The sequence below is a fragment of the Heptranchias perlo genome, chromosome 3, assembly GCF_035084215.1.
Source record: "Heptranchias perlo isolate sHepPer1 chromosome 3, sHepPer1.hap1, whole genome shotgun sequence".
Lineage (NCBI taxonomy): Eukaryota > Metazoa > Chordata > Chondrichthyes > Hexanchiformes > Hexanchidae > Heptranchias > Heptranchias perlo.
In genome coordinates this window covers 46,170,195-46,197,600 of record NC_090327.1, presented here as the reverse complement: position 1 = coordinate 46,197,600, position 27,406 = coordinate 46,170,195, and the positions used below count along the sequence as shown (strand labels likewise).

The window sequence follows — 27,406 nt, the reverse complement described above, 5'->3', positions numbered from 1 at the left end:
AGTCCTGTCAGTCCAACAATACTGCTCTCGAATTGGGATAAATAAAAACGATCAAAGAATTTAATAAAACAAACAAAAAATGTATTAAGATATTGGACCAAACTGTAAATATTGTATTGGACAGTAAAGTTCCTCCAGGGTCCATGAGATGAAAGGGTAATATAATGTAAAATTGGATGAGAGGAAGTGATTGAGAATTAAAGCACAGAAACAAGGAAATTACACCATCAAATGGGAATTTCTCTAAAGTCACCGCCCTGGGTGATTATGGGTAAATAAATCACCTGAGCATGATTTACCAGAAGATATTAATCTGGTATAAATGTACAATCTAGTGAAAGTCAGGAAAGTGTAGTTGAGAATAGTAAATTTAAAGCTTTCTTTTGGAGATATGTGTCCGTGCCTATACTGAACAATGGGAAAACTGCATTTGATAGCCTGGCCACTACCTGAGACATCGGGACCAGGCAGGGGGAGATAAGCAAAGACCTCCAGACACCCCCTGATCTTTTGATAAGATAACGTGAAAGCCCAAGAATGGCTACAGTGGACATGAAAGAGACAAATGTATGTTGCCATCAATTGGAAATGGAGACCAGAATGAAGGACATGGTTACGAAGGCTCACGTCCTGGTGAGCTAGTAGAACCACTCCTTAAACAGAACAGTTGCTCTTACAGGATTGAATCTTACTGGACATGACGTGTGCCATGGAAAACACATTCCGAAATACCATGAGGAAAAAGAAACTGGCCAGCAGAAAGTTAATATCCTATGATATGTTGTGTGTGAGGCAACTAGTATGCGGAAATGCGTGGTGAAGATGCACCGAAGAACGGGTCTCAGACATGTTCAATTACTTGACAACAGCAAGACATGATTAATGTGGCTCAGGAGAGTGAGAAAACCTTTTAAACAAGGCACTGACACATGCTCCATAGAGAAACCAACTAATTAATTAAACAATCAGAAAACAATGGTACCAATCAGAGGGATTGAAATTAAAGAGGGACATCATAATTTAGATTTCCAAAATTCAGGGTTAGGTTCCTGTCAGTTCACAATGAAATTGGGCTAGGGGGAAATAATACTTAGCAAAAATATCCACAAGATGGATATTAGTAAGAGGGGAGCTGGAGAATCTTTTAAGTCCATGATTGCTTGATATTATGATAGCCTGTAGGTTTCTGTACTAACCAAATGAAACTTAAAAGCAACATGTATATGTTTGTGTGTGCTTATGAAAAGTCAAGATGATCTTAGGCAAGACCAAAGAGGGATAAAGTGAAAACTGAACCTGGCTGGAACCAGGAACCAAGCATGGTCAATATCCCATCTCGCATAAAGCTCCCAAACATTTAGCAAGTGGGTGGTGTTAATAGGAGGGAGGGGCGAAGTTGTGTCTCGGTTTGTCAGAGACAGAGCATGCAGACACTTCAGAGCTATAAATACCCAAAGGTCAAGAGATGGCCCATTTCTAGATGCTATAATTGAACCAGAGTGCTTCTACTCAGATAGAAAATAGGACGACAAAGGTCCTTATCTCTGAGGAAAATAACTTACAGAAATCTAACAGGTCACTGAAAAAGTGCTGAGGCATTGGAATAGTGAAAAACAGTAAGAGTCACGAGACAGGGTGTCCTAACCTAGTATAAACATACTAAGACCTGATAACGGTAAAAGGCTAGATAAACACTAAGACATTAAATAATCCTGGGTGACCTTTGGAGAGTCAGCACAGTAGAACGATTTACGAGCAAGAGATAAGACCAGCGGTGCTTACAGTACGTACAGAACAACGCAGCCAATAGTATAAAGATGGGGCATGTATCCTCCCAAAAGTTAGAGCTCTCAAGAGGGGACGGACAGAAGTCCATTGTCACTCCAGTCCGCAAAGGCTAAGTCCGATTAACTTGGGTTTGGGTGACAGATCAGGTTGTATTCATTGCTTGTCATTAATGTAATCTGTAGACAGTTGTATTATAATACTGTTGAATGTAATGCTGAGGACAGCTGTAGCACAATGCTGTATAAATCTTGTTAACTTACAACCACTCAGGCTAGAATCAACCGAAGATTATTGTTGATGGATTAACAACCCATAGTTGTGACAGTAACAGGAGAAATCCACTAACATGCGCCATCTAGTGTTTATTTGGAGGTTTAGTTAGAAAGCACCTCTGACTGTCGTGATGCTCAAGAACTTAGGGCCTAGGTTAACCGAATTAGTTAATATGTATTAATGTCAAGGTGGTAAATCCAGATAAAAATGAACTGTGATTTTTTTCAATTAATTTTAAAAAAACAGGGTATGAGTATGTGTTTTGACCAAAACATGGTACAATCCGGTGAAAATGTTAAAATAAGGTAATTTTTTAAAGCAGGTCATATATTACCAATGCAGCACTTGCATAATGAGACTTCTACTTTAATTGTTATCCATGAACAGAAAACACTCAATTCTCATCCCTTTTCACAAAACTCAGCTTGATACTGCTGAGAGCAGTATTACATAGTCACAAATTTAAGCACAGGAGAACATTTTAAAATAAAATATGTTTGACTCTTGGTTAGAATCATACAGCACAGAAGGAAGCCATTCAGCTAATCCTGCCTATGCCAGCCCTTTGAAAGAGCTATCCAATTAGTCCTGCTCCTCTCCTCTGGGCAAGTTCCAGATGCTGTTTTAGTTTAGAAACATTTTGATTCCTCAGTTGCCAGACAGAAGTGGGTGGGAGTTTGTAATGTAGATACTCCAGGAGAATGTATTGCATATTAAAACTAAATGTTTCTGAAAAGAAAAATCTTATTGGTAATTGGAAATTAGAAGAAAACTTGTCTATTGTATAATGGGATCATGTGTTCCATTCTACGCAGTAGAAGAGTACAAATTACCACACCAATGGCAGATTTGGACTGAATGCTTGTGAGTCTACTGACCAAAAACGGATTAATGTATTATCATTCCTGAACCAAATACAACAGCAATAGCACAACAGTCGCAATGCAAATTACGAACAGCCAGTTTTTAAAAAAAAATATATACTGGACAAGAGATCACAGAGCTTTAGAGCTAAGTCCCCTTTTTGACCTTTATAAGGTTAATATATATGTTTCTTGGATAAGTCAATCTAATATATATCAAAATAAAAAGTGGGATATGCAGTTTTCCTGCAGAAGCAACATGCAGACGGCAAGAATCCATGACTGATAAGTAATAAACCCAGCATCCTACTGATGTATTCAGTTTAAATGTCACGTGTTACAACAGTAGTATTAAAGTTAAATTTCAATTACTGCCGGTCCAGTTAAATTGAAGAATTGGTAATGTTTAAGGCCCTTTTTGATGATTTTGGCCAATCAATACCAACTCCATACCAAAACTATCTATTCTAACCCTAATTTCCTCCTCTTTTCCCTGTACTCCAAATTTTATTCAAGTCTTTATCTAACTCCCTCATAATGATTCAAATGGTTTCAATAGCCATTTGTGGTAACTTATTTCATTGTGCAAAGCCTGAAAAAAGTTCTAACCTTGACCTTTACACTTCTAGTATTAATCCTAAATTATACTCTTATTATCAATTCAACAACCAGCAGAAATAGTTTTTCATTATTTACCCTCTCAAACACTTGCAGAATTTTGACCACTTTTATTGGGTCTCACCGTAACTTTCTCTGCTCCAATGAATACAGTTTTAGTTTCTACAAGTCATCAAAACTATATCCTCTCATCTCAGTTATCATTCTTGTGAATCTATGTTGCACATTTTCTAGAGCTCCAATATCATTTCTGAAGTTTTGGACATCCTATTGTATGCACTATTTACTGTGACAATCGTTTTATTTTGAGACCCATTGGACCAAGTAGGTAGATTGGCCGAAATATGGCAGATTGTTTTTAATGTGAATAAATATTGGGTAAAGCAGTTAAGAACAAGTAAGGAGTAAACATCTGTAAGACATGAAAGTGTCTCCACTAACAAAGGCTAAAAAGTAAAAGGATTTTGGAGTTATCATTCATCATATACTGAAAGCAGTGCGAAGCAGTTACCAATGAGCCAAATCAGATACCGGGAACAACCAGAGATCAATCAGAACAAGTTACACTGATCAAAGGTGAGGCTAATTCTAGAGTATAGCGCACAGTTTTAGTCACTCTACCTCAAAGATATAGGTACGTTAGAATTCAAAGAAGAACAACTAGGATGATACCTGGATTTAGGGGATTAGGTTATGAAGATAAATAAATTTATTTGCACTGGAGAAAAAGGAAGACATGATGTTAGTCTTTAAAGTAATGAAAAGCATAAATAAGGTTAAATAACAAAGCCAGTTATCTTGAACAATGAACATGGGACATAAATACAAAATTCACAAACCTTGAACAAGGTTGGAGCATAAAGAGAACTCTCCTCCCCAACCCCACCCCTGACAGAATGGTTGGCATGTGGAACATACACACCTACAATTATGTGGCATACATCTAGTTTATACTTACTCTATAAAAGGCACGATATAAAAGCGAGTTCTTTCTTTATTTACCCTGTACTGTGTTCTTGTGATGGTTGTGTGTCTGGTACATATGCAGTAACTTGTGAGAAATCTGGGGCAGTCATGTCGACCATGTCCACGCTTTGAGAAAGTGTGGGACCTGGAATTGTTGTTCTTGAAGAAGAGTAAGTTTCTAAAAAGAAATGTGTAAGAAAATCTCATTTTTTCAAATCATGTTTATAGTAAAATAACGTACACAGCCCCTAAAATGCTTTGCATGAAAAAAGATAACACAACTTTCCCTACTGAACACCATATGACAGTACCAGCAGCACTAGGACTGCAGTGAATCAAGTAAACCCACCACTATCTTTCCAGGACAACTAGGAATAGATAATAAATATAGCCTTCTCAGCTCAGCTAGACTTTTAAAAAAAAAGCTAAATAATTCACCTCTTCAAAAAGGTAAAACCAGAATGGATATATAAGGAAACTTGCATCCTTGGTCCCTAGTATTATTCTTCAGAAATTTTAACTGTAATAAGCATATGAGCCTTAATGAACTGCTATAGTCCTTATACTGATGGTGCTCCTAGGATGGCGTTAAGTAGGGGATTCCAGAATTTTGACCCAGTGACAATTAAGATCAGTTATGATGCATATAATTTTATTTAGTTACAGAAGAAATATTCAAATGTCAGAATGTACTGTATCCTCGCACCATGTATTTTTCTCATTAAAACTCAAGTCTGAATAAGACATAACAACATACTAGTGACATACTTTATATACTTACCAAGATCAGGCTTTCTGTGAGGGTTACAATAAATATCTGTTGAGTTGTGAATTACTGCTAAACCAATTTCTGCCTCAGGAATAGTACGCAGTCCTTTTCTAATCAAAACAGAAAACATTTTGGTTAATAAATGAACCACCAAAATGATAGCCAACAATGAACAAATGAAAGCACTCTAGTATTTGAAGAGCCAAGTTACAGACAAATCCATACTCGGGTTTTAAGTGGATAATTCTTATTGTTATGATATTGTAGTGGCTGTTTTACAACTAAGTAGTTTTCTAGGCCACTTTAGGTGGCATTAAGAATCAACCACATCTTGTAGGAATGGAGTCAAGTGTAAAGCAGACTGGATAGAGGGGTGGCAGGTCCCCTTCCCTGAAGGACATTAGTGAACCAGTTGGGTTGTCCCCCCCCACCCCCAGCAATCTGGCAACTTTCATGGTAATTTTTCTAGGGGTGGTCCACAAATTACCAGGTTTATTAAATTCAATTTCACAACTTGTCATGGTGTGATTTGATCTCAGGACCTCTGGGTTGCAAGTCCAGTACCATAGCCACTAGTCCTTTTCACTTTATTTTACAATGGATAGATTTAACAAAATGTTATTCCTTAACACATCTAAAATACAGTGGGTATATTTTCTGAAAATAATGTACATAAAGATACTAAAAAAATCAGTTCTAAACTCAAAAATCACCTGTGGCCATTGAATTGATACTGCCTATGCACTGTTATCTAATAACTAATATATTCTGTATAAAGATCGGTTATGTACCGTTGCAAAGTTTGCATCACTGGCTCAATCCATTTTTCTGCTGAATATGACATAGGCTGAGAATCGGACACCCCAACATCAACGACACAGCTTCCTGGTGTTTCAAGGAGCGACATATTTGAGCCACTATTATCTAAAAGTTTAGCGTTTCCTCCTCCAAAAGTTAGAGCCGAACTCAGCCTCTTGTGCTGCAAGACGAGTCATATGTATAGTTAATAGCAGTCAGAGATGCAATGGTATAAACTGCCGGTGGGAACCTGATTACACTAGATGTGATATTTTTGTTAAATAAAATGTAGTCTGCTACTCATAAATCAAAGCCATGCTTAGAGCTAAATAATGAATTATCTAGTCATTGAATTAAGCAATGGAAATAACAGGAAAGTAAAAATGTAGTGTTAAAAAATTTTGAATGATCAGATCATTCAATAAAAGAGAAACTGTTTCCACTGGCAGGTGGGTCGGTAACCAGGACACAGGTTTAAGATGATTGGAAAAGAATTCAGGGGGGAAATGAGAATTTTTTTAAAAAAACGGAGCGAGTTGTTATGATCTGGAATGCACTACCTGAAAGGGTGGTGGAAGCAGATTCAATAGTAACTTTCAAAAGGGAATTGGATATATACTTGAAAAGGAGAAATTTGCTGGGGTATGGGGAAAAAGCAAGGGAGCGGGACTAATTGGATAGCTCTTTCAAAGAGCCGGCACTGACATGATGGGCTAAATGGACTCCTTCTGTGCTATATGATCCAATAATTTGAATTAAGTGACTTTGAATTATGAGTAGACGGTATGTTAAAAGTTTGTTACAATGCAAGCCAAGAGTATTTCCACTTAACTACAAATTAGTGGTGAAAATAATGTCATATCAATGGAAATACAAATATTATGGGATCGATTTTCATCCTCGTTTTCGGACAGGTACAGGGCGGTAGCAAGCCGATAATTGCAGTGCAGCACTTACCGTCCCATTCCTGCTGACGTCCAGCCTGCCTTGATTTTAGAGCAGATTGGGAAACAGGCAAGCGGCGTTCCCGCCCAAAACAGACAAGGCGCCTACTTAAATATGAAAATCCAGGACCGACACCACCTGTAAGACCTCAATGAAATTTTGCACGCTCTGTCCAAATGGAACTAATCTTTAAGTGGCCAAACCAGCAGTCCTACAAGCTGCTCCAAAAACAGGACAAAAACTGCTGTGGCTCATTTTTGTGGGCCCAGGAAGGGCATGAATGCTTGGCCTGGCCCAGGGAGCTGGGAGGGCCTGCAGTTGGCAGGTTACTGACAATCTCTTCCACAAGGCTCTAGTTCAACAAATACGCAGCAGAACAAAGAGGGCCATACAATTTTACTGGCTCACTGGTTTTCCCAGAGTGCAAAGGGAGATGGATGCGACACATGTGCCACTCAAAACTCTCAATGAGAACCCTGGAAGTTACATCAAACGAAAACGTTTCCATTCACTCAATGTGCAGATAGCCTGCGACGCCTGGCAGCGCATTTTGCACGTGAACCCCCAGCTGCAGGGAGCTACCATGATGCACTGATAGCGCACCACCATCGCATGCTTGTTTGGACAGGAGAGGCGAGTTCACAACTGCATCCTCGGCGACGGGGCATATCCCTTGAAGCCATAATTGATGACACCACTTTGGGTACTGCAGAATGCAGCAATGGAGTGATACAACCATGCCCATGCAGTCACCAGGTAGGTGGTTGACAGTACCCTTGGGTCTCTCAAGAGCCGCTTCAGGCGCCTGGCCAGGTCTAAAGGTGTGCTGCAATTCTCGCTGGAAAGGGTGGCGAAGAGAGCCAAGGTCTGCTGTGCTTCAAGACTGCGATCAATTGATTTTTGTTAGGGTATCAAGGGATATTGAGCTACACAGGTAAATAGGATTGTGGTACACATCAGCCATGATCTAATTAAATGGTGGAGCAGACTTGAGGGGCTGAACGACCTACTCTTGTTCTTTTGCTCTGCACAACTTAGCCTTGAGGGAAGGTCTGAGCCCGGACATAATGGGGAGGTTCAACCAGGCAATCCAGAGTGCTGGAGCCAGAGCATTGTGCGTTCGGATGGGGCGGTGCTTCGAGCGGGCTCAGCTCGAGTCCCCATTGGTAACACTGAAACAACACTTTTTTTTAAAAAACAGATTCTTGCAAATGAGGTTCACTGGAAATTTCCGTGTAAGTTGTCATTGGCAAGATCGGCGGAAAACGAAGGTAAAGTTTGGCGTAACTTGCCGATTATGCTCTTGCAAGAAATTTCGCCCCCACTAGTGAGTAGTGGGAGAATACTCTTAAAGGTTATTAAAAAAAAGTGTCACAACTTTACACTGGAAGTACAGTTAATTTTACTTAAAAATATTTTCTCTTTGCATTATAATTCACACACAAACATTTTTAATCTGGGAAAATGTTTACACTAGTAATCTGAAGTCACCATTACAGCTGATACTATCTTAGCGGCATTTAGAATAGAAACAACCTATTACCTGCTTTTCATTTAAAAAGATGAATGTTTTGCCTCTAAAAATCGATTTTCTTTCTGGTTTTACTGTAATATCCAGCTCTCCAGGCCTGATACTAGGCTCATCAATAGGTGGAGAAAAACTGCCAGGAACAAAATTTATATCATCATTTTTTGTTTCACCACAAAGTTTAGAATGAAAAAAGAATTTGTTTGCCTGCAAGTCTATTTACATACAACACATGATGTTATTTTTTTAACTGATCAAAAAAAAATTGAAGGTTTCTGAAGCTGTTACTTGTTCAGGCACAGTTCAATTTTATATTGAATTTCATGAACGAGTATATAATTTCCAATTCTGTCATACAATGCCCTCAGAAGCTTGCATCATATAAATTGCTGCCTGCAAGATATTGGATTGATTTGTTGTTTCATTCCCTAAGCTAACCAAAAGCCAATCAAAATCCTCACCTATCCAAAATGGAAACAGCATTTTGTAAGGCTTAGTGGCAAAATGCAGCGTAACAAAATCAGCTGAAAATTACAATAAAATGTTTCATTATTTTGTTTTCTTATTGGGAAACAAACTAAAGAAACCTTTAGGCTGTGAGACGAGACTCAGGCCCCATCTCAACTAATTTCAATGGCAGCTGAGAAATTACAGAAAAATCACTGCTCCCAATATTATGCAATGAATTATATGATAATGTACCACATTACTATTTTGGTTGCTTGGTTGAAGCCCAGCACTAAATTTCTTCTTCTACATTTATTTGGCTTGCCAATATCCTATTGGGGTAAGAATTAGCTATTGCAGCAGCATGAAATAAAAAGGAACTTTGTTTTTCATTAGAGAATCTCTGCAAAGATTCTGAAAATTTTAAATATGTAATTATTTGATGATCCTAAAGATGATTTGTTCTATAGAGGGGGAGAGAATGAGGGGTGGGGAAAACAAGGAGGGGAGAGGAGGGCAAAGATGGGGAATGGGGCAGAAAAGAGGCAAAGGGGAAGAGGACAGGGCAAGGGTGAGGAGGAGAGTGAGACAGGAGTCAACACTGCATCGGGGAGTAGGGCAGAGGACAATTGCGAATGATTAAGGGTTAAGGGGGACAGGGTTCCAGTGTACGAATGCTGGGGGTGGAGGTTTCCTCATTAACGTTGGTGGGGGTGGTTGCTGGTGCTTCACTTGGCCTCAGCTGGGGGGGTGGGGGGGGAGGTTCGAGGCGATTGTTGCATCAGCTGCAAGGCAAGGGGGATCTTGCCTGGAGATGTATCAATGCATCATGATTGGGGATGCTCAGAGCTTAGTTTTTGTCTCAGCAGAGGGGGTCCAGTGCGCAAATATTTTCCTCAGCTGTGGGTTTTCAGTTTCAAACTGTTTCTCATTGTAAGGTAAAATGATCAAAGAACATGCTTATTCTTCTCTTCTTGGTGGTCGGATGATTCGCTCTGATTTACGGATAGCGCTCATTCGTTATTGTTCTTCTAAAGCTTCTTTCTAATGCATGTTTAGATTGCAGCTATGTCTGGAGAGGTAATGTTCCAGTTGCTGTCTTACTGCAAACCTCGTTTAATCGTGGCCTGCCGTGGGTTCCTTTTATCTCTTCCTCAGTTATTTTCCCATTAATTTTTTGGTACGTCATCTTGCTTATTTTTAAGGTGGTCTGCACTTTCTTACCTGAATTTTTTTTTGGTTCAGGTGGCCGTCTTATAATATTATGACATGAAATGTTATACTCACATCCCAACTTACAGGTGTAATATATTTGGAAGCTTGCAACCATAAACAGTTTCTAATATACAATAGGTTATAAAATATTTCCTAAAATCATGAATTAAAAAAATACAATGGACAACAGTGTGTTTATGTTGCTTGATTAGTTTTCCTTTTCAGCTTATAATTGAACATTTTCATTATCAATTTGCTAATTGCAGTAGCATTGCAACACCAAGTAGTAAAGGGCTAATTCTCTGTTCCATGATGAACATTTTCTTTTGTTCTCTATGTTTCTCAATTTCTAACCATTATTTCAAATTGATGGCACATTTTTGTACTTGTATATATTATACAAAAGTGTATTTTGAGAAGACTGAAATAGCTCTTTGTATAACGGGATTAAAATTAATATTTTAAGGAAACCAACAAATTTCTGTTACCTTTCTGGGCTAGGAAGATGTTGTCTATTCCGGATTGCCTCAGTAAGACTGGCAAAGAATTCTGGTTTTACTATGGGCCGACAACAGATCATTGCACATATAGTCTTATAGGAGAGAAAAGATATGGAGATATTATTACAATTGGCTCATATCAGCTAAACCAATCCATGATCAGTCACATAATCTGCAGTTTATCCCTTTGTAAAAATAGGCACAGATATTCAAAGAAATTAAATTTTCCCCCCCAAATCTATTTTATGTATGTATAGCTAAGTCTTGATTTAATGCATATTTTCCCAACATAATTCAAACATACTGGAAAATATTTGCACCAGACTAGCTTACATTTTGTATTTATAAAACAGCAACAAATAACAGAATCGGCAATGTACCAACCAAAGACAACTTGCATTTATATAGTGCCTTTAATGTAGTAACACTTCCCAAGGCACTTCACAGGAGCGATCTAACAAAATTTGACACTTAATAGAGACATTAGGACAGGTGATCAAAAGCTTGGTCAAAGAGGTAGGTTTTAAGGAGTGTCTTAAAGGAAGAGAGAGAGGTAAAGAGGCAGAGAAGTTTAGGGTTGGGAATTCCAGAACTTCGGGCCTTGGCAGCTGAAGGCACAGCCACCAAAGGTGGAGTGAAGAAAATCTGGGATGGGCAAGAGGTCAGAATTGGAGGAGCGCAGAAATCTCGGAGGATTGTAGAGATGAAGGAGGTTACAAAGATAAGAAGGGGCGAGACCATGAAAGGATTTGAAAACAAGGATAAGAATTTTAAAATCGAAGCGTTGCTGGACCGGGAGCCAATGTAGGACCGCAAGCAATCAAACACCATGTAGATGAGCTTGCAATGAAAAACTACTCAGGACATCTGAAAATAATCAATCCAGAAAAAGCAGACCTCTCTCTCCACCATAACATACCAACACTTTAAAAAAAAACGCACATAGATTGGTCTGAATTGCAATTAGATTTTTAAAAATGAATTTCCTGGAAACTTTTCAATTTATGTTTAAAAAATAAACCAAAATGAAAATCAGCAGGAAAAAATAGTTTTGTTTCTGGGCAAAAATCCAGTTTTTAAAAAAAAGTAATATCTTAATTGTTTTCCCATTAGAGTTAGAAATATTTTCAATGATGTACTGAAGAGAAGATAAGAGAAAATGCTGTAGATCATACCGGACATTTCCTTATACAGATAAAAGTGGCACATCAAACCAACTTTTCGAACTCTCAAAAGACTAATTGGGTTAGTAGAAACTGATTAGCTGTAATTTCAAAATCCAGGAATTTCATTTTTTAAAAAATGTTTAAAACTAAAAATGAAGAATTGTATTTGTAGCTAAGACAATGTGCTCAGTCATTTGCAGCTGGCATGGTTTCAAATCTTGGCAGACAAAGTCTTCTACAAAACTTGGCAAAGTGAAACAATATTTTGCTTTATTCCATTCAACTGACCTTCACAGTGACCTTTACTGATGACATGACAAGGTGAGTGTTATCCTCTGTCCAACTGTTGCTAACATGACCGCCAAGGTGTTGAACTGACTGGTTCAGTATGGTTTTTCCTGGCCCATCCAAACAGGAAGAGCATAGAATCAGGGGTTCATATTCTACTCTGAAGGGGGAAAAATTGTATTTATTACATTGCAGAAGTATAAATGGGACATTTTAATAGACAGAAAAATCAAGTTAGTAGTAGCTGAAGCATCCACATTGAACTCACCAACTTCTATGCGACTGACTGCCTCACATTGAAGCTATATCATCACAATAATTTCTTTAAAGAAATACTTAAAATCTCTAAATCAGTCAATGTGTGGTATAAACAAAAAAACACAATAGGTCATGTGATTTCCTAGTAAAGAAATCACAGGTGAGTCAGGCCCACAAAACTCATTTATGCATAACATACTTTAATTATTATTCCCTCCATCCAGCAAGTGACAGATAATTTTGTAGAACTGAAAGGTAGATATTCAGTTTCAGTATAATTGAAAACTATCTTTCAACTTTTCCAGATCAGGAAGCTTGTTCTTCTAAAGTTAAACTGGACCTTTTCTATAAATGAAAAGCACTTGCTGCTTTTTCCACTAAATCCTGTCGCTGAAAGAAAATAAGATATTTTATCTTTTTTCTCACAAGGGGGCATCACTCCAATTCAAAAATATGTGGATTTAGCACGATAACAGATTGCCATTAAGCAGCTTGTAGATACATTCTGTCATCACATGGAAACTTCTAGATGATGGCAGAATTTACTACAGGAATTGAGAACCAGTAAATGAAGTTGTAGGGTTTCATTAACTATTGAAAATGCAGCAGCCAATTTGCAATAAGCAAGGTCCCACAAACAGAAATTGAGATAAATGACCGGATAATATAAAACAAAAGCAAAATACTGTAGATGCTGGAAATCTGAAATAAAAACAGAAAATGCTGGAAATACTCAGCAAGTCAGGCAACATCTGTGGAGAAAGAAAGAGTTAACGTTTCAGGTTGATGGCCCTCCATCAGAACCGGATGATATATTTTGGTGGTACTGATTGAGGATGAACGTTGGCCAGGACACTTGAAGAAGAACAAGGAGTTCTCCCAAAGAATGCCATGGGAGGGAGGGGAAAGGAAATAATACAAAGCTCTGGCCAGCAGGATTGATTTTAATTTTCTCTTTTAAATACTCCTGGGTTCAATAGAACTGTTGTGCAGTCCAAAATATGGCACTCTCAATAAAACAGGGGGCACCAATTTCAAATACTAATCACGATAATTTTCAGTCAAACTTTGATAAAAAGGCAGAAAATGATTACCTGAATTTACTTTGAAAAAGTCCAAATGTGACCAGTTCTCCTGACTTCAAGATCCTCGGGCTGTGGATATGTAAGCGCTCCTCATTTACAAAGGTTCCATATTTTGAAGTATCTGTTAATGTCAGTAGAGAGGTTTTGGCAATTTGTGTCTTTAAAGAAACAAGAAATAAAATTAGAATGCTAAACATTCATCATTAAGATCTTCCGTTGCTAAGAACAAATAGTCAGCTATTAAGCTAGTTGCTATGGTTGTGGTACACTACTCTATATACAATAATTATTGGGTGTCGTGATTCTGTTTTGTTGAAAGTAGCAATGCTATTGGGATAACAAACTAAAATCTGTTCACTTTTTTTTTTAATGTAAACCACAAATGCAATTGACATGTATATATCGCAATCTGATGGATTTATGATGTTATGAAGACTTTTAAATAATAAGAGTATATATTACTGAATTTCTCTGTAAGCTCTCAATGTCTCAAGTGTGATAGCGGTACAATTACTAGTGTTCCGTTTGTTACCATGTTGGACTGTTGGTTTGAACCAGACACTTTGTACTGAGTTTCTCCAAATCTAACATCATGAAGTTGTGACCTTACAAATGGGAACTATTGACAGCATAGTGGTTATGTTACTGGACTAGTAATCCAGAGTCATGAGTTCAAATCCCGCCACGGCAGTTGAGGAATTTAAATTCAATTAATTAAATAAAATCTGGAATTAAAATACTAGTATCAGTAATGGTGGCCACGAAACTACCGGATTATCGTAAAAACCCATCTGGTTCACTAATCCCCTTTAGGGAAGGAAACCTGCCGTCCTTACCCGGTCTGGCCTAAATGTGACTCCAGACCCACAGCAATGTGGTTGATTCCTAATTGCCCTCTGAAATGGCCTAGCAAGCCACTCAGTTGTAAAATCGCGCTAAAAAAAGTCACGATAAGAATAAAACCGGACGGACCACTAGGCACTGGACACGATAAAAATTGGGGGGGGGGAGGCCAATCATGGGGGTCCTGTCATGCCAAGTTAGCTTATTAGGCCTGGATGAAGCACTCCTGCTCCTGGCCACAAGCAGTACAATAAAAGCACTCACCTCACAGATCCAGCCCTTCTCGCCTGCTTTCACCTGACGTGAATCAGAAACAATGGGAACCCAAATAGGTACGGTTAAATTCATTTTACATTTCTAATGCACAAAAATTTAAGTGCCTCTATTATCACAATGATGTACATTGCCCCTTTAAGTATCAGCTCGCCGGCTTTAAGTGCAGACGGAACTTCTGGGTTTCTGTTGCGCGCGTGTATCCTAACACATCTCTGTTAAGCCCGGAAGTGGGCGCACTGGATCCGGGATGCATTCCCGCTGAAGAATTCAACTATATTTACAAACCGCCCACTAACAACCCACCTGTTCTTGGCTGTTAAAAGCCACAGACTTAGGTTACACTTGTTACCTGCATCGAATAACAGGAGGCATAGGCCCCGATACTTATGGGAAGTGAGCAGGGGCAACTTTTAGCGGTCGGGAAACCCAGAAATACGGAGAATGTGGAGGTCCTGCCGAATTTAACGGCATGACCTCTCATTTGAGGAGGGAGGGGGAGATTGCGTGTTGGCATCAGATCACGGCAGAGGGGGCGGCGGCCTGGAGACCGCGGAGACGACCGGATCGCCGCGCGGGGGTTGGCTGATCATGGCAGCTTTGTTTTGGCTGGGGCAGTGGGGGGTGGTGGACCACTGGGCAGCACCAGCTCCTCCTGGCTCAGAAGCAGTGCCGCAAAATCACTTACCTGCTAGATCCAGCAGTTCTCGCCTCCCTTTTGCTGCCGGGTTTACCGAGCCCTACGATATCTGGCCCGCAGCAATTAAATCTAAATGGTTGCTGGAGTTTGAGGCACGCAGCCACATTAACATATTAAAATTACTGAGCCACCTCTCGTGAGCAGGTTACTTGCAGCTCCCCCAAAATGCCCTGGTTAAACCGGAAGTAGCCGCGTTCACAACAGTTTGGGGTCATGTTTCACATTTTTAAGAATTTAACCCTTCCCCTCCCCACCCCAATTGTCCTGGGGGGGGGGGTTAAAATTCCCCCCATAGTCTCTAGGGATAACACATTTCTACTGATTTTCCACAAGTGGCAAAGAAACATGTCCTTTACCCACAGCAGTTTTCTAACAGTTTTTCAAATCTAACGTATCAATTTGAAAACCTAGTACATTCGTCATTTTACTACCATAGCGGAATGTCAAATTTCCTAATTCATAAAGATGCTCACCACAGCTACAAGGGATTTTTTGTTAATGCTAGTGCTTTTGTTTATCTAGTTTTGTTATGCGCTGAAATGAAAAACTGCATTTTTTGGCGTCATTTCCTACACATTGCAGCAAATGTAATTTTAGATTACCTAACTACAATATTATTTATTCATGAATGTTTTGTTCAGGCCTCCACCTTCTACATCAGACAATCTTGTCTGTCTTTACAAATCCACCAAGATGTGCACTGTTATGCCTATCCCCTCCCAAAAGCACAATTCTTCGGGTATTTAATCACTGCAGATCAAGAATAGATACACAGTATTCCACAGAGAAAATTGCAGAAGGAAAAGATAGGAGAATGGTGGTAGAAAATAAAATCTAATGTTTCAAACGTCAACCAGTGGCAACCAAAACTGAAAAGTCCTAAATGTCCATGGCCAGCAAAAGGAGCCGTAAACGTACATTTGGGTGCTCAATAATAATGGGAATGTTAATATGTATTTTATTTTGGCTGTACACAATGCAAATGACATCTTAAAAATGAAACACATTCCCGTTAGATTAGTATAATTCTTAATCTATATTAAATTAATAATTTTGTCTGGCCCACTTGGATCCAATATTTTAGAAGCCATTTTTTTTCTTTTTAAACAAAGTCACATGCAAGCTGTATTTGTACTTTCACAGTAAGTGTCAAATGAATGATTATTTTTAATTCAAACTCAATAACATTGACAATTAGTGACCGAAGTGGAGGCTATAATGCAAGGAAGGAAAAAAAATTGCAAGTAGCGAGTTAATATTGTAACAAGAAGAAAGTAGTACCATTGAATTCCACAAAAGTAAAATTCAAAACTGATTTCTCACCAGATTTGCAGCAGGGTGACTGACTGAAAGTACAGCATGTGACCGACTAATGGATTGATCATCACGTAGAAGTATTGCACAGTTCTTACGTCCAACAACATAATCTACACCAACCAAAAAATAGTAGGGCTCTTCTGCAACAAGAAAATATTAATAGGAACAAAAAAACTGAAGTGAAATCTAAGTTTACAGAGAACATCAATTTATTCAAATACGTCAAGTAGAAGGACGGCCTTAATAACGCTGAAAAATACTGACTATAGCTGTGAACACTCAGAAATTATCAAGATTATTGGTTGCACTTAAATTCTTGGAAGAAATGCATTCAGCAGAAATAAAGAAAGAATTTTCTTCAACAATAGTAGTTTCTGGTAACACCATAATCTGGCCTATATGTGACTCCAGTCCTAGATTACATGATTGACTATTAATAACCTCAGGGCACCTAGGAATGGGCAATAAATATTGCTTTATCAGTGTTGCCTACATTCCAAAAATCAAATTAAAAAACTGTTGGATTTATGGTCAGCAATTTAATCCCTCATTTTTAAAAAAGAAATTGTGAGCACAAAAAGCACATTACATTATAAAAATTCTTTACCCAACACATTTCATTATAATTTTTGTTATATTTGATAAAATCATTGGATTGGTGACTTTTCTACTTTCAGTCCCATTAACCATTTTAATCCAATTTCTTTTTGAACTTCTTTCACCAGTAGTGGCTCTTTCATATTCTCCTCAAGTACTCCTGCAATTTCACTTTTGCCTTCCACTGTAAATACTGAAGTCAAACAATTATTAAGCAAGTCCATCTTTCCTTTGTCGCCAAGTGGTCCCAGTCCTATCACTATTTCTACATTTATGTGCTTATAAAAAAAAAGCTCTTATCTCTTTACATTAACCAGTCTTTGTCTCCTTGATTGTCATTTGTAATAATATTTTTTGCATTTCTGTTTTCTTCACTATTAGCCCCACTATAGTTATCATGTGGTTTTCAAAAAAGCACATTACAGGTGTCAGACCTGAGGACAAAAAACTAGGCCGATGCTAAATGCAATACTGATGGAGTACTGCATTGTCAGAGATGCCGTCCATCATACAAGACATTAAAGTGAGGCGCTGTCTGCCTAAATGATCCCAAAGTACTATGCAAAGAGCAGACAGCTCTTGGTATCCTGGCCAACATTTTTCTTCAACCAACATCACTAAAAACAGATCAGCTGGCTGTCCATCTTATTTGCTGTTTGTGGGATCTAGCTTTGTGCAAATTGGCTGCTACATTTACTTGCATAACAATAACTAAGCTTTAAAAAATAAATGATTGGATGTATTTGTGTTGCCCTGAGAAATGATACAGTGCCAAATAAATGCAACTTTATTTTTCTAATCTATTTATTAATTGAACCTGTCTTTGATGTGCCCCTCTTATTCCTAGTTGGAATGTATTTAACCTATACCTTAGACAACTCAGATTTAAATATCTCACGGCTATTTTGCCATTGGATCTGCCATTTTTTCCCCCAACTGTTTAATCTCAGCTAGGTCCACTTTAATTCCACTGAAGTTAGCTAATTTCTACTCCAACAGCTTTATCGACAACTCTTTTTCTGTATCTTTTTCAACTTGAACCTAATTAGTTCATGTTCATCATTTCCTAAGTTTCTCCCACCTTCAGGTTGTTTACTTTGACCTGCTTCATTACCCAGAACCAGATCGAGCACCCCATCCTTCCTTATTGGACATTCCTTTATTATTACAACTCTGCTACTACCACAACCTTTATAAATTGCCTACAAACCTCATGATCAATTTATTTCCATTTATTTAGGGGTCTACAACTTATTTCTTTTTTGCACTAATCAAGGTGATGGATGTCAGTGCTGGGGAATGGAAAACTTTGAGGCACCAACTATCAGCATCAGGCACTCCCATAATGTTTACAACACAAAGGGCAACCATTCTGCCCATTGCATCACTGCTGGCTCTTTGCTTAAGCAATCCAAAACTAATCCCACTATCCAGCTCTCACTCCATAACTTTGTATCTTCTTTTGTTTCAAATTTTTATCCAATTTTCCCTTAAAAGATGCAATGGTCTCAGCCTCAATCGCACCTGGTGGCAAAGCATTCCATGCTCCAACTTCTCAACTTCTGAAAAATTTACAGCAAGAATATTTGATTTTCAGTACTGCCCTTGGCTGAAGTTAAGTTTCCATCAAGGACATAAAATCATATTCCTACATTCCAACTAGTGCATCTAATTCCCTTCCTTTATTTCTAATGCTTTGTACATTAATATAAAAATACGGCAACCCTGCACCACTCATACCATTTTTTCTTGTATTTTCCTTCACTATTTTTAACATCTCTATCTGCTCCATAATATACCCCTCCACAACACCCCTTGAGTGTACTACTTTAGCCCTTTCACTGTCCTTATTCCAAACTCTTATCCCATAGTCTCTAGGATACGTCTCTCCATCCCATCGGTTGCAGCTCATTAGTGCCCGATAGAGTTTGTCCTTCCTGTGCAGCCAGTCAAACGTGGTCTTTCAACGTCCCCATCCTCCTTCCCTCCAGCCACACATTCAGCTGAGAAGGCATGGCCCAGACACAAGGTGCTGGTCCAGCGGGTCTGCAGCCCGCGCCGCGCCGCGCCGCCCCGCGCCCCCTGACCGGATCACCACTCCGGTTAGTTGGTGCCCGACCATCACAGGGTGAAAACAACGCGCGGGCGTTACTCGTGCATCAAAAACCGTCGGGACCTTAACACTGGTGAAAAACTACAAGCGAACAATCCGAGGCCGTAAAAGTACCTCCACCCGACACTAACGGCTTCAACACCCACATCACCAACACGCTCCGACTCACGGAACCAAGCTCCGCGCCTGCGTCATCGCAACCACACCCCACGTGATCACCATGGAGCGGCGGAGGAACAGCGCGCGCACGCGCGGAGAGAGAGAGAGCGAGAGAGGGGCAGCTGTCTTGCGGGATTGTTAATAAAGTTCGGGGAATTTGAATCGAGTTTGGAGCAGGAATGGCGGTTTGTGTAGGTCGGAAGTTGTCGAGATTGTGGCGCAGATTTACTGTGATGCAGTCTCGGTTCACTATAAATGAGCGGGTGAGGTGCTGAGAACGTGTCTTCATGAATTGGGGGTATTTGTAGAATGTGTAGCACAGAAGGAGGGCATTCGGCCCATTGAGTTCATGCCGGATCTTTGTAAGAATCTAGTTAGAAACATAGAAACAATTATGGCACTGAAGGAGACCATCAGGCTCAAAGTGTCTCTGCCGGTTGAAAAAGAGCAGCGTAATCCCACTTTCCACCACTTGATCTGTAGCCTTGTACACTTCAAGTGCATATCCAGCTACTTTTTAAAAGTGATGAGAGATTCTGCCTCAGCCAACCTTTCAGGTAGTGAGTTCCAGCCCCCCCTCCCTTGGTGAAAACATTTTTCCTCAGCTCCCCTCTAATCCTTCTACCAATTACATTAAATCCATGCCCCCTGGTTATTGACCTACTGCCCAAGGGAAATAGGTCTTTCTTGTCCACTCTATCTAGATCCCTTAAATTTAAAAAACCTCCAATTAAATCACCCTTTAGTCTCATTCCCCTGTTCTTTCCCTGAAGCCCTACAAATTTTTTCTCCAAGTATTCAATTCCTTTTTGAATCTGCTTCCACCACCTTTTCAGGCAGCACAGTCCAGATCATAAATACTTGATTGTAAAAAAGTTTTACCTCATGTTGCATTTCATTCTTTTGTCAATCACCTTACATTTGTGTCCTCTGGTTCTCTATCCTTCTGCCAATGGCAACAGTTTCTCTTTATTTACTTTATCTAAACCTGTCATGATCTTAAACTACTATCATATCTCCTCTCAACTTGTGTAAAAACTTTAACATCTGCCAGTTCTGAGGAAAGGTCTTTGACCTGAAATGTTAACTCTTTCTCCACAGATGCTGCCTCACTTGCTGAGCCTTTCCAGCATTTTCTGTTTTTACTCAACTTTCTCTGCTCTAAAAAGACCAACCCCAGCTTCTCTAGTCTAGCCACATAACTGAAGTCCCTCATCCCTGAAACTATTCTAGTAAATCTTTTCTGCACTCTCTCTTGGACCTTCACATCTTTCCTAAAGTGCAGTGCCCAGATTTGAATACAATACTTCACTTGTGGCCAAACCACTGTTTTATAAAGTTCAATGTAACTTCCTTGCTTTTGTACTCTGTGCCTATTTATAAAACCCAGGATCCCATCTGTATGCTTTTTTAACCACTTTCTCAATCTGTCTTGACACCTTCAAAGATATATCCCCAGGTCTCTCAGTTCCTCACCTCCTATAGCATTGTATCATTTTAGTTTATATTGCCTCCTTGTTCTTCCTACCAAAATGTATCACTTTGCACTTATCTGTGTTAAATTTCATCTGCCATGTGTCCACCCATTCTACCAGCTTGTCTATGTCCTCTTAAAGTCTATTATTACCATCCTCCTCACTGTTTACTACACTTCCAAGTTTTGTGTCACCTGCAAATTTTGAAATTGTGTCCTGTACACCCAAGTCCAAGTCATTAATATCTATCAAAAAAAAGCAGTAGTCCTATTACCAACCCCTGGGGAACACCTTCCTCCAGTCCACAAAACAACTGTTAACCAGTACTTTCTGTTTCCTGTCACTTAGCCACTTTCATATCCATGCTGCCACTGCCCCTTTTATTCCATGGGCTTTCATTTTGATGACAAGCCTGTTATGTGGTACTTCATCAAATGCCTTTTGAAAGTCCATATACACAATATCAACCACATTGCCCTCATCAACCTTCTCTTACCTCATCAAAAAACTCAATCAAGTTAGTTAAACATGATTTGCCTTTAACAAATCCATGCTGGCTTTCCTTTATTAATCCACACTTGTCCAAGTGACTGTTAATTTTGTCCCAGATTATCGTTTCTAAAAGATTCCCCAACACCGAGGTTAAACTGACTGGCCTGTAGTTGCCGGGTTTAATCTTACACCCTTTTTAGAATGAGGGTGTAACATTTGCAATTCTGCAGTCCTCTGGAACCACCCCTGTATCTAAGGATGATTGGAAGATTATGGCCAGCTCCTCTGCAATTTCCTCCCATACTTCCCTCAGCAACCTAGGATGCATTCCATCCAGACCAAGTGACTTATCTACTTTAAGTACAGCCAGCCCTTCTAATATCTCCTCTTTATCAATTTTGAGCCCATCCAGTATCTCAACTACCTCCTCTTTTACTATGATTTTGGCAGAATCTTCTTCCTTGGTAAAGACAGATGCAAAGTACTCATTTAGTTCCTCAGCTATGCCTTCTGCCTCCGTGCATAGATCTCCTTTTTGGTCCCTAATCGCCCCCATCCCTCCTCTTACAACCTGTTTACTATTTATGTGCCTATAGAAGACTTTTGGATTCCCTTTTAAGTTAGCTGCCAGTCTGTTCTCATACTCTTTGCCCCTCTTATTTCCTTTTTCACTTCTCTACTTTCAGTATTCAGCCTGGTTCTCACTTGTATTATCAACCTGACATCTGTCATATGCGCCCCCCACCCCCCCATTTTCTGCTTCTCTTTAGTCATCCAGGGCACACTGCCTTTGGTTGCCCTACCTTTCCCCCCATGGGAATGTACCTAGACTGTACCCGAACCATCTCCACTTTAAAGGCCGCCCATTGTTCGATCACAGTTTTGCCTGCCAATCTTTGATTCCAGTTTACCCGGGCCAGATCTGTTCTCAGCCCATTGAAATTGGCCCTCCTCCAAATAAGTGTTTTTACTCTAGGTTGCTCCTTGTCCTTTTCCATAACTAATCTGTACCATCTGGCACTATAATCACTGTTCCCTAAATGTTCCCTCACTGACACTTGCTCCACTTGACCCACCTCATTCCCCAGAACCAGATCCAACAATGGGCTGGAAACATACTGATCAAGAAAGTTCTCCTGAACACACCAGAAATTCCTCCCCCTCTTTGTCCTTTATACTATTACTATCCCAGTCTATATTAGGATATTTGAAGTCCCCCATTATCACTACTCTATAGTCCTTGCATCTCTCTGTATATCCCTGCAAATTTGCTCCTCTATATCCTTCCCACTAATTGGTGGCCTATAGAATGCACCCAGTAGTGTAATGGTACCTCTATTGTTTCTTAACTCTAACCAAATAGATTCTGCCTTGACCCCTCAAGGACATCCTCTCCAGCATTGCAATATTCTCCTTAATCAATACTGCCACCCCCACCTTTTTTTCCTTCCCTATCTTTCCTGAACATATCGTATCCAGGAATATTTAGTACCCAATCCTGCCCTTTTTTGAGCTAGATCTCCCTTATCGCCACTACATCATATTCCAATGTGACTACTGACGTCTGCATCTCACCAAGCTTACTTACCACGCTTCGTGTGCTTACACACATGCACTCTAAACCTATCTTGAACCTTCTCGTATTCTCTTAGTCTGATCCCATCTAATACTGTACTATTTTTTATTCTAGTGCTATCTGTCTCTCCCAATCCTTTGTGCACCTTTCCAATGCTACATCCTGGTGCCCACCCCCTTGCCAAATTAGTTTAAACCCTCCCCCACAGCACTAGTGAACTCACCCTCGAGGACAATTGGGAAACTCGTAACCGGAAGGATTGGTCTAAAGTTTGAAGAAATGGTTCATTTCACACCTAGCCTGATAAAGGAAAAGACCTGTAGTTATATAGCGCCTTTCACGACCTCAGGACGTCCCAAAGCATTTTACATTCAATGTTTCCTTATTACAACAGTGACAACATTGTGAACAAAACAGAAAAAGTTGGAAACACCCAGCATGCCAGGCAGCATTTTTGGAGAAACACGAGTCAGTCAGTTGATGTTTCAGGTCAAAAGAAGGCTCCCCCCTCACGTCTAACCCGCTTCCCTGCCTTTAGCCTTCCCAATCCACCTGGACCCTTCGCTCTGGCCTCTGATCTCTCGATCCTTTTATTGAGAACTGCTGGTGTGACACTGGGCAATGTCAGTTTCTCCATTTACCTCACTCACTCTAATTTAGTTCCCTCTTAAAGGCTTTTGACCTAAAATATTGACTAACTGACTTCTGCTTTTCAACAGATGCTGCCTGGTCTGCTGGGTGTTTCCAACTTTTTTTTCAGGTTTATAGCATCTGCAGCAATCAGGAACATTGACACCCAATGAAGGCCCATTTATAAGCACAAGAAGTTTTATAAGAATGACTGACATCAAAAAATGAGTACTGTTTGACTGGTTTGGAATTGTCACTGGTAAAATCATAGTGTTGTTCCATACAGCTGCATTTATGAATCTTTCCATAGCTAATGATGAAATACTTATAGGACAATGGTTGATCTGAATGTTTGAAGAACAGGCAGGTGCCTATCCCTGGAGCTCAGGTCTCTGGGCCCGTGGAAGAGCATGAGACAAAATTGCTTCATGATAGAACAATCTTGGAGAGATAAATAGGTCAACAGCAGTCTAATGGCCTGTGTGTCTCCCCATCCCAAGTGTAGCTCAAGGACTAAGATCAAACAACTCTCCTTTCTCCATCACCATGCTCTTGGTATATGCATCACCATGTTGCTCATCCTGAGGAAGGGCTGTGAAATCAAAGTATATAATGGCTTCACAAATTTGTGTCTACATGTAAATGTTTGAAAAAACTATTTTAAAAAAGAACATGTCATCAAAAAGTTGACATTTGCAATGGGATATAATTTCTGATCCCAATCTCCTGTAACTTCGGTGGAAACTCCAGAGAAACAGTGTGAATGTCAATTTACGCCATTCCCCTGGGGTTTCTGCGATCTTCCACTGAAGTTACAATGGGAGATTAGGAGAATCCCTGTGGAAATTACTGGCTAATCTGTATTGGAGTTGAGATTTTAGTTCCTGGAGTAATTACCTTTGAAAACTGTGGTTCCCACTGTATTTGTATTCCTAAGTTGTAAAGTCCACACTGCATCAGGCATGAAAACTGGTGTGAACTCCAGGGATAAGTTTTTTGTTTAAGATTCTATGAATAATAGTAGGAATAACCAGACTTATTATTGAAAATTATGCTGGTTGCATCAATCATTAAGCAACAACAGATGATACTGGTGAAATGCCTGAATAAATGATGCTTTTATTAGTAATGTAAAATGCTGTTGTCTGAAGATAGCTGGTGATTGTTAGTATTCTATTTTTGTCTCCAGTTTTTCAGTCAAGAAACAAAGGTGTTGCACCAAAGCAATGGCCCTGCTCAAGCAGTGCTGCTCCCTCAAATGCAAACACTGATGTTGCCTTCTGGAACATTTAAGGGTAAAGTTGCCTTTATCACTGGTGGAGGTACTGGACTTGGGAAAGGAATGACAACTGCTCTGTCCTCTCTGGGTGCTGAATGTGTTATTGCGAGTAGGTAAGTAGATAAGGTGTGTTTAGCCAAAGCTTTTCTTTAATTTTGCTTATGTGCAGTACATTGTAGTCAAAGCTGCCTTTTTCCAGTTATCCACTTAAGGTAAATAAAAATCAGTCAAAGTTTGAGCAGATCATTGCAATACATGTTTAAAGGTAACTATACTAAATTGAATCAATGAAAAGATCGTTTAGTATTATAATTTTGTGTTGCTTTAACTGAACAAATGTACTGATGTCAGTATGTACCTCGCGAAGATTTTTGGACTTGGAGCTGAAGCTGTTTTGCTGGTATTGTTCAGGGATGTGGGAAGGAAGGTCTCCTTTATTGCTCCCTGTGGCAGTATGTTCTGGCAGTTTTAAGCCTGCAGCCTTGCTACAAATACAGGTGTTTAACAGCAACGACCACTTGCGTTTATATAGCGGCTTTAATGTAGAAAAATGCCTCAAATTGCTTAACATAGGTATAAGAAAAATGGCTGCTAAGTCAAAGAAGTAGAAGTTAGATGAGACCAAAAGCATAGTCAAAAGAGTTGGGTTTTAAGGAAAGTCTTAATGGAGGAGCGAGAGCTCTATAAAGTGGAGCCTGGGCAGCTGAATCCATGGCCATCAATGGTGGGTGAAAGAGGCGGAGCACAAGCGGCCATGGTCAGAGGAATGGGGAGTTCGGGGTGGGGGGAGTTGTAGACCTGGAGGAGTCCACAGAGATAGGGAGGGTTGAGGCTATGGAGAGATTTGAACACCATGATGAGAGTTTTAAATTTGAGATGCTGGCGACTTGGAGAACCATGAACCAATATAGGTCAGCAAGAATGGGTGTGATGGAAATGTGGAACTTGGCTTGGGATAGGATTCCTGGCAGCAGAATTTTGGATGAGCTATAATTTATGAAGGGTGGAGGATGGGAGGCCTGATGGGAAAAGCACTGAAATAATCAGATCTGGAGGTGACAAAGGCACAAATTAAGGTTTCAGCAGCAGATGGACAGACGTGGGTGATGTTATGGAGGGGAATGTAGGCTGTCTTTATGATGGATAAGATATGGATTTGGAAGATTAGCTCATGGCTGAACATGAGATCGAGGTTGTGAACAGTCTGGTTCAATCTGAGACATTGGTTGTGGGAGGAAAGATGGAGTCAGTGGTGAGGATGTGGCAGGGGCTAAATACAATGGCTTTGGTCTTATCAGTGTTTAGCTGGAGGAAGTTACGACTCATCCAATACTGGATGTCAGACAAGCAGGGGTAACACGGAAGGTAACAACACATTCAAGGACTTTGAAAGGGAAAGTGAGGTTGGAGATGGAATAATAAGTAGAACAGAGGGGCTCAGGGTGTTTTTTTTGATGATGGTTGTTTTGAAAGGTTGAGGGACAATATCTGAAAAGAGGGAACCATTTACATTATCGGCTAAATTGGGAGCCCAGAAGGAAAGTTGGATGATCAGGAGTTTAGTGATAATGGGGAGCAGAAGTAGGTCGCATGGAAGAGAAAAGCTTAGAGAGGGCAGGGGAGGAAAGATGGGGGAGAAACTAGAGAGGGATGAGGGTTCAAGTTGAGGGTGGGATGGAACTGGAGAAAGGTATAGCCTAATGGATGGGGTGAAGGAAGAAACGAACTTGCATTTATATTGCGTTGTTGTATCCCCAGGACTCCCAAGTGTTTTAACAAAAAATTTATTACTTTGGAAGTGTCATTCTTGTAGGCAAACACAGCAACCAATTTGCATAAGTGAGGCTTCAAAAACAGCAATGAGATAGATGACTTGTTAATCTATTTTGGTGGTGGTCGTTGAGGGATAAATGTTGACGAGGACACTGGGAGAACTCCCCTACTCCTGTTCAAATAGTGCCATGGGTTCTTTTATAGCTACTTGATGGGGCCTTGGTTTGATATCTCATTCGTAAGATGGCACCTCTGACAACGCAGAACTCCCTCATTATTGCACTGATGTGCCTAGGTTATGTGCTCAAATCTTAGAGTGGAGATTTGATGAAGCAGGAGAAATAATTGAATGGATGGACTTTATCTTGGAGACAAAGAAATCCATAAACTCTTCACACTTAGATGTAAGAGTGGAGGGGCAGTGGAGAAGGATTTAAGGAGGCAGTTGGTGGTCATGAAAGGAGCCAGGATGATCTTTGTCCTCCATAATGATCCTAATATAGTGGACAGTTTTGGCAAAGAAGACCGAGGCCCATTAGCTCTTGATGTGGTCAAGCCAGATCTGGCGATGGATGGCAAGGCCAGTTGTATGCCAGATATACTTAAGTTTGCGCCCCTTGAACCTGAGGAAGTGAAGGTAGGATGGCAGCAGAGGGACAACCAGAATGGGAG

The 27,406-nt window shown here is 39.9% G+C and overlaps 2 protein-coding genes across 8 annotated transcripts in view; one reads left to right on the top strand and one right to left on the bottom strand.

Annotated features, from left to right (window-relative positions):
- The window catches only part of nbn (nibrin), a 54,488-nt gene extending 34,924 nt beyond the window's left edge, over positions 1-19,564 (bottom strand). For all 6 annotated transcript variants that reach the window (XM_067979398.1, XM_067979416.1, XM_067979412.1 and 3 more), the window contains exons 1-9: positions 19,465-19,564; positions 16,647-16,780; positions 13,517-13,665; positions 12,165-12,324; positions 10,699-10,802; positions 8,564-8,681; positions 6,069-6,256; positions 5,290-5,387; positions 4,545-4,686 (exon numbers count right to left, since the gene is read on the bottom strand). In XM_067979398.1, coding sequence (XP_067835499.1) covers positions 4,545-4,686; positions 5,290-5,387; positions 6,069-6,256; positions 8,564-8,681; positions 10,699-10,802; positions 12,165-12,324; positions 13,517-13,665; positions 16,647-16,780; positions 19,465-19,498 — 1,127 coding nt within the window. In that variant the 5' untranslated portion in view covers positions 19,499-19,564. The remainder of the gene's footprint in view (positions 1-4,544; positions 4,687-5,289; positions 5,388-6,068; positions 6,257-8,563; positions 8,682-10,698; positions 10,803-12,164; positions 12,325-13,516; positions 13,666-16,646; positions 16,781-19,464) is intronic.
- A 37-nt stretch (positions 19,565-19,601) lies between these two features.
- The window catches only part of decr1 (2,4-dienoyl CoA reductase 1, mitochondrial), a 40,814-nt gene continuing 33,009 nt past the window's right edge, over positions 19,602-27,406 (top strand). Inside the window, exons 1-2 of one of the 2 annotated variants that reach the window (XM_067979440.1) lie at positions 19,602-19,772; positions 24,872-25,074. In XM_067979440.1, the coding sequence (XP_067835541.1) occupies positions 19,689-19,772; positions 24,872-25,074 (287 nt within the window). In that variant the 5' untranslated portion in view covers positions 19,602-19,688. The remainder of the gene's footprint in view (positions 19,773-24,871; positions 25,075-27,406) is intronic. The other variant, XM_067979432.1, reaches the window with a different exon arrangement.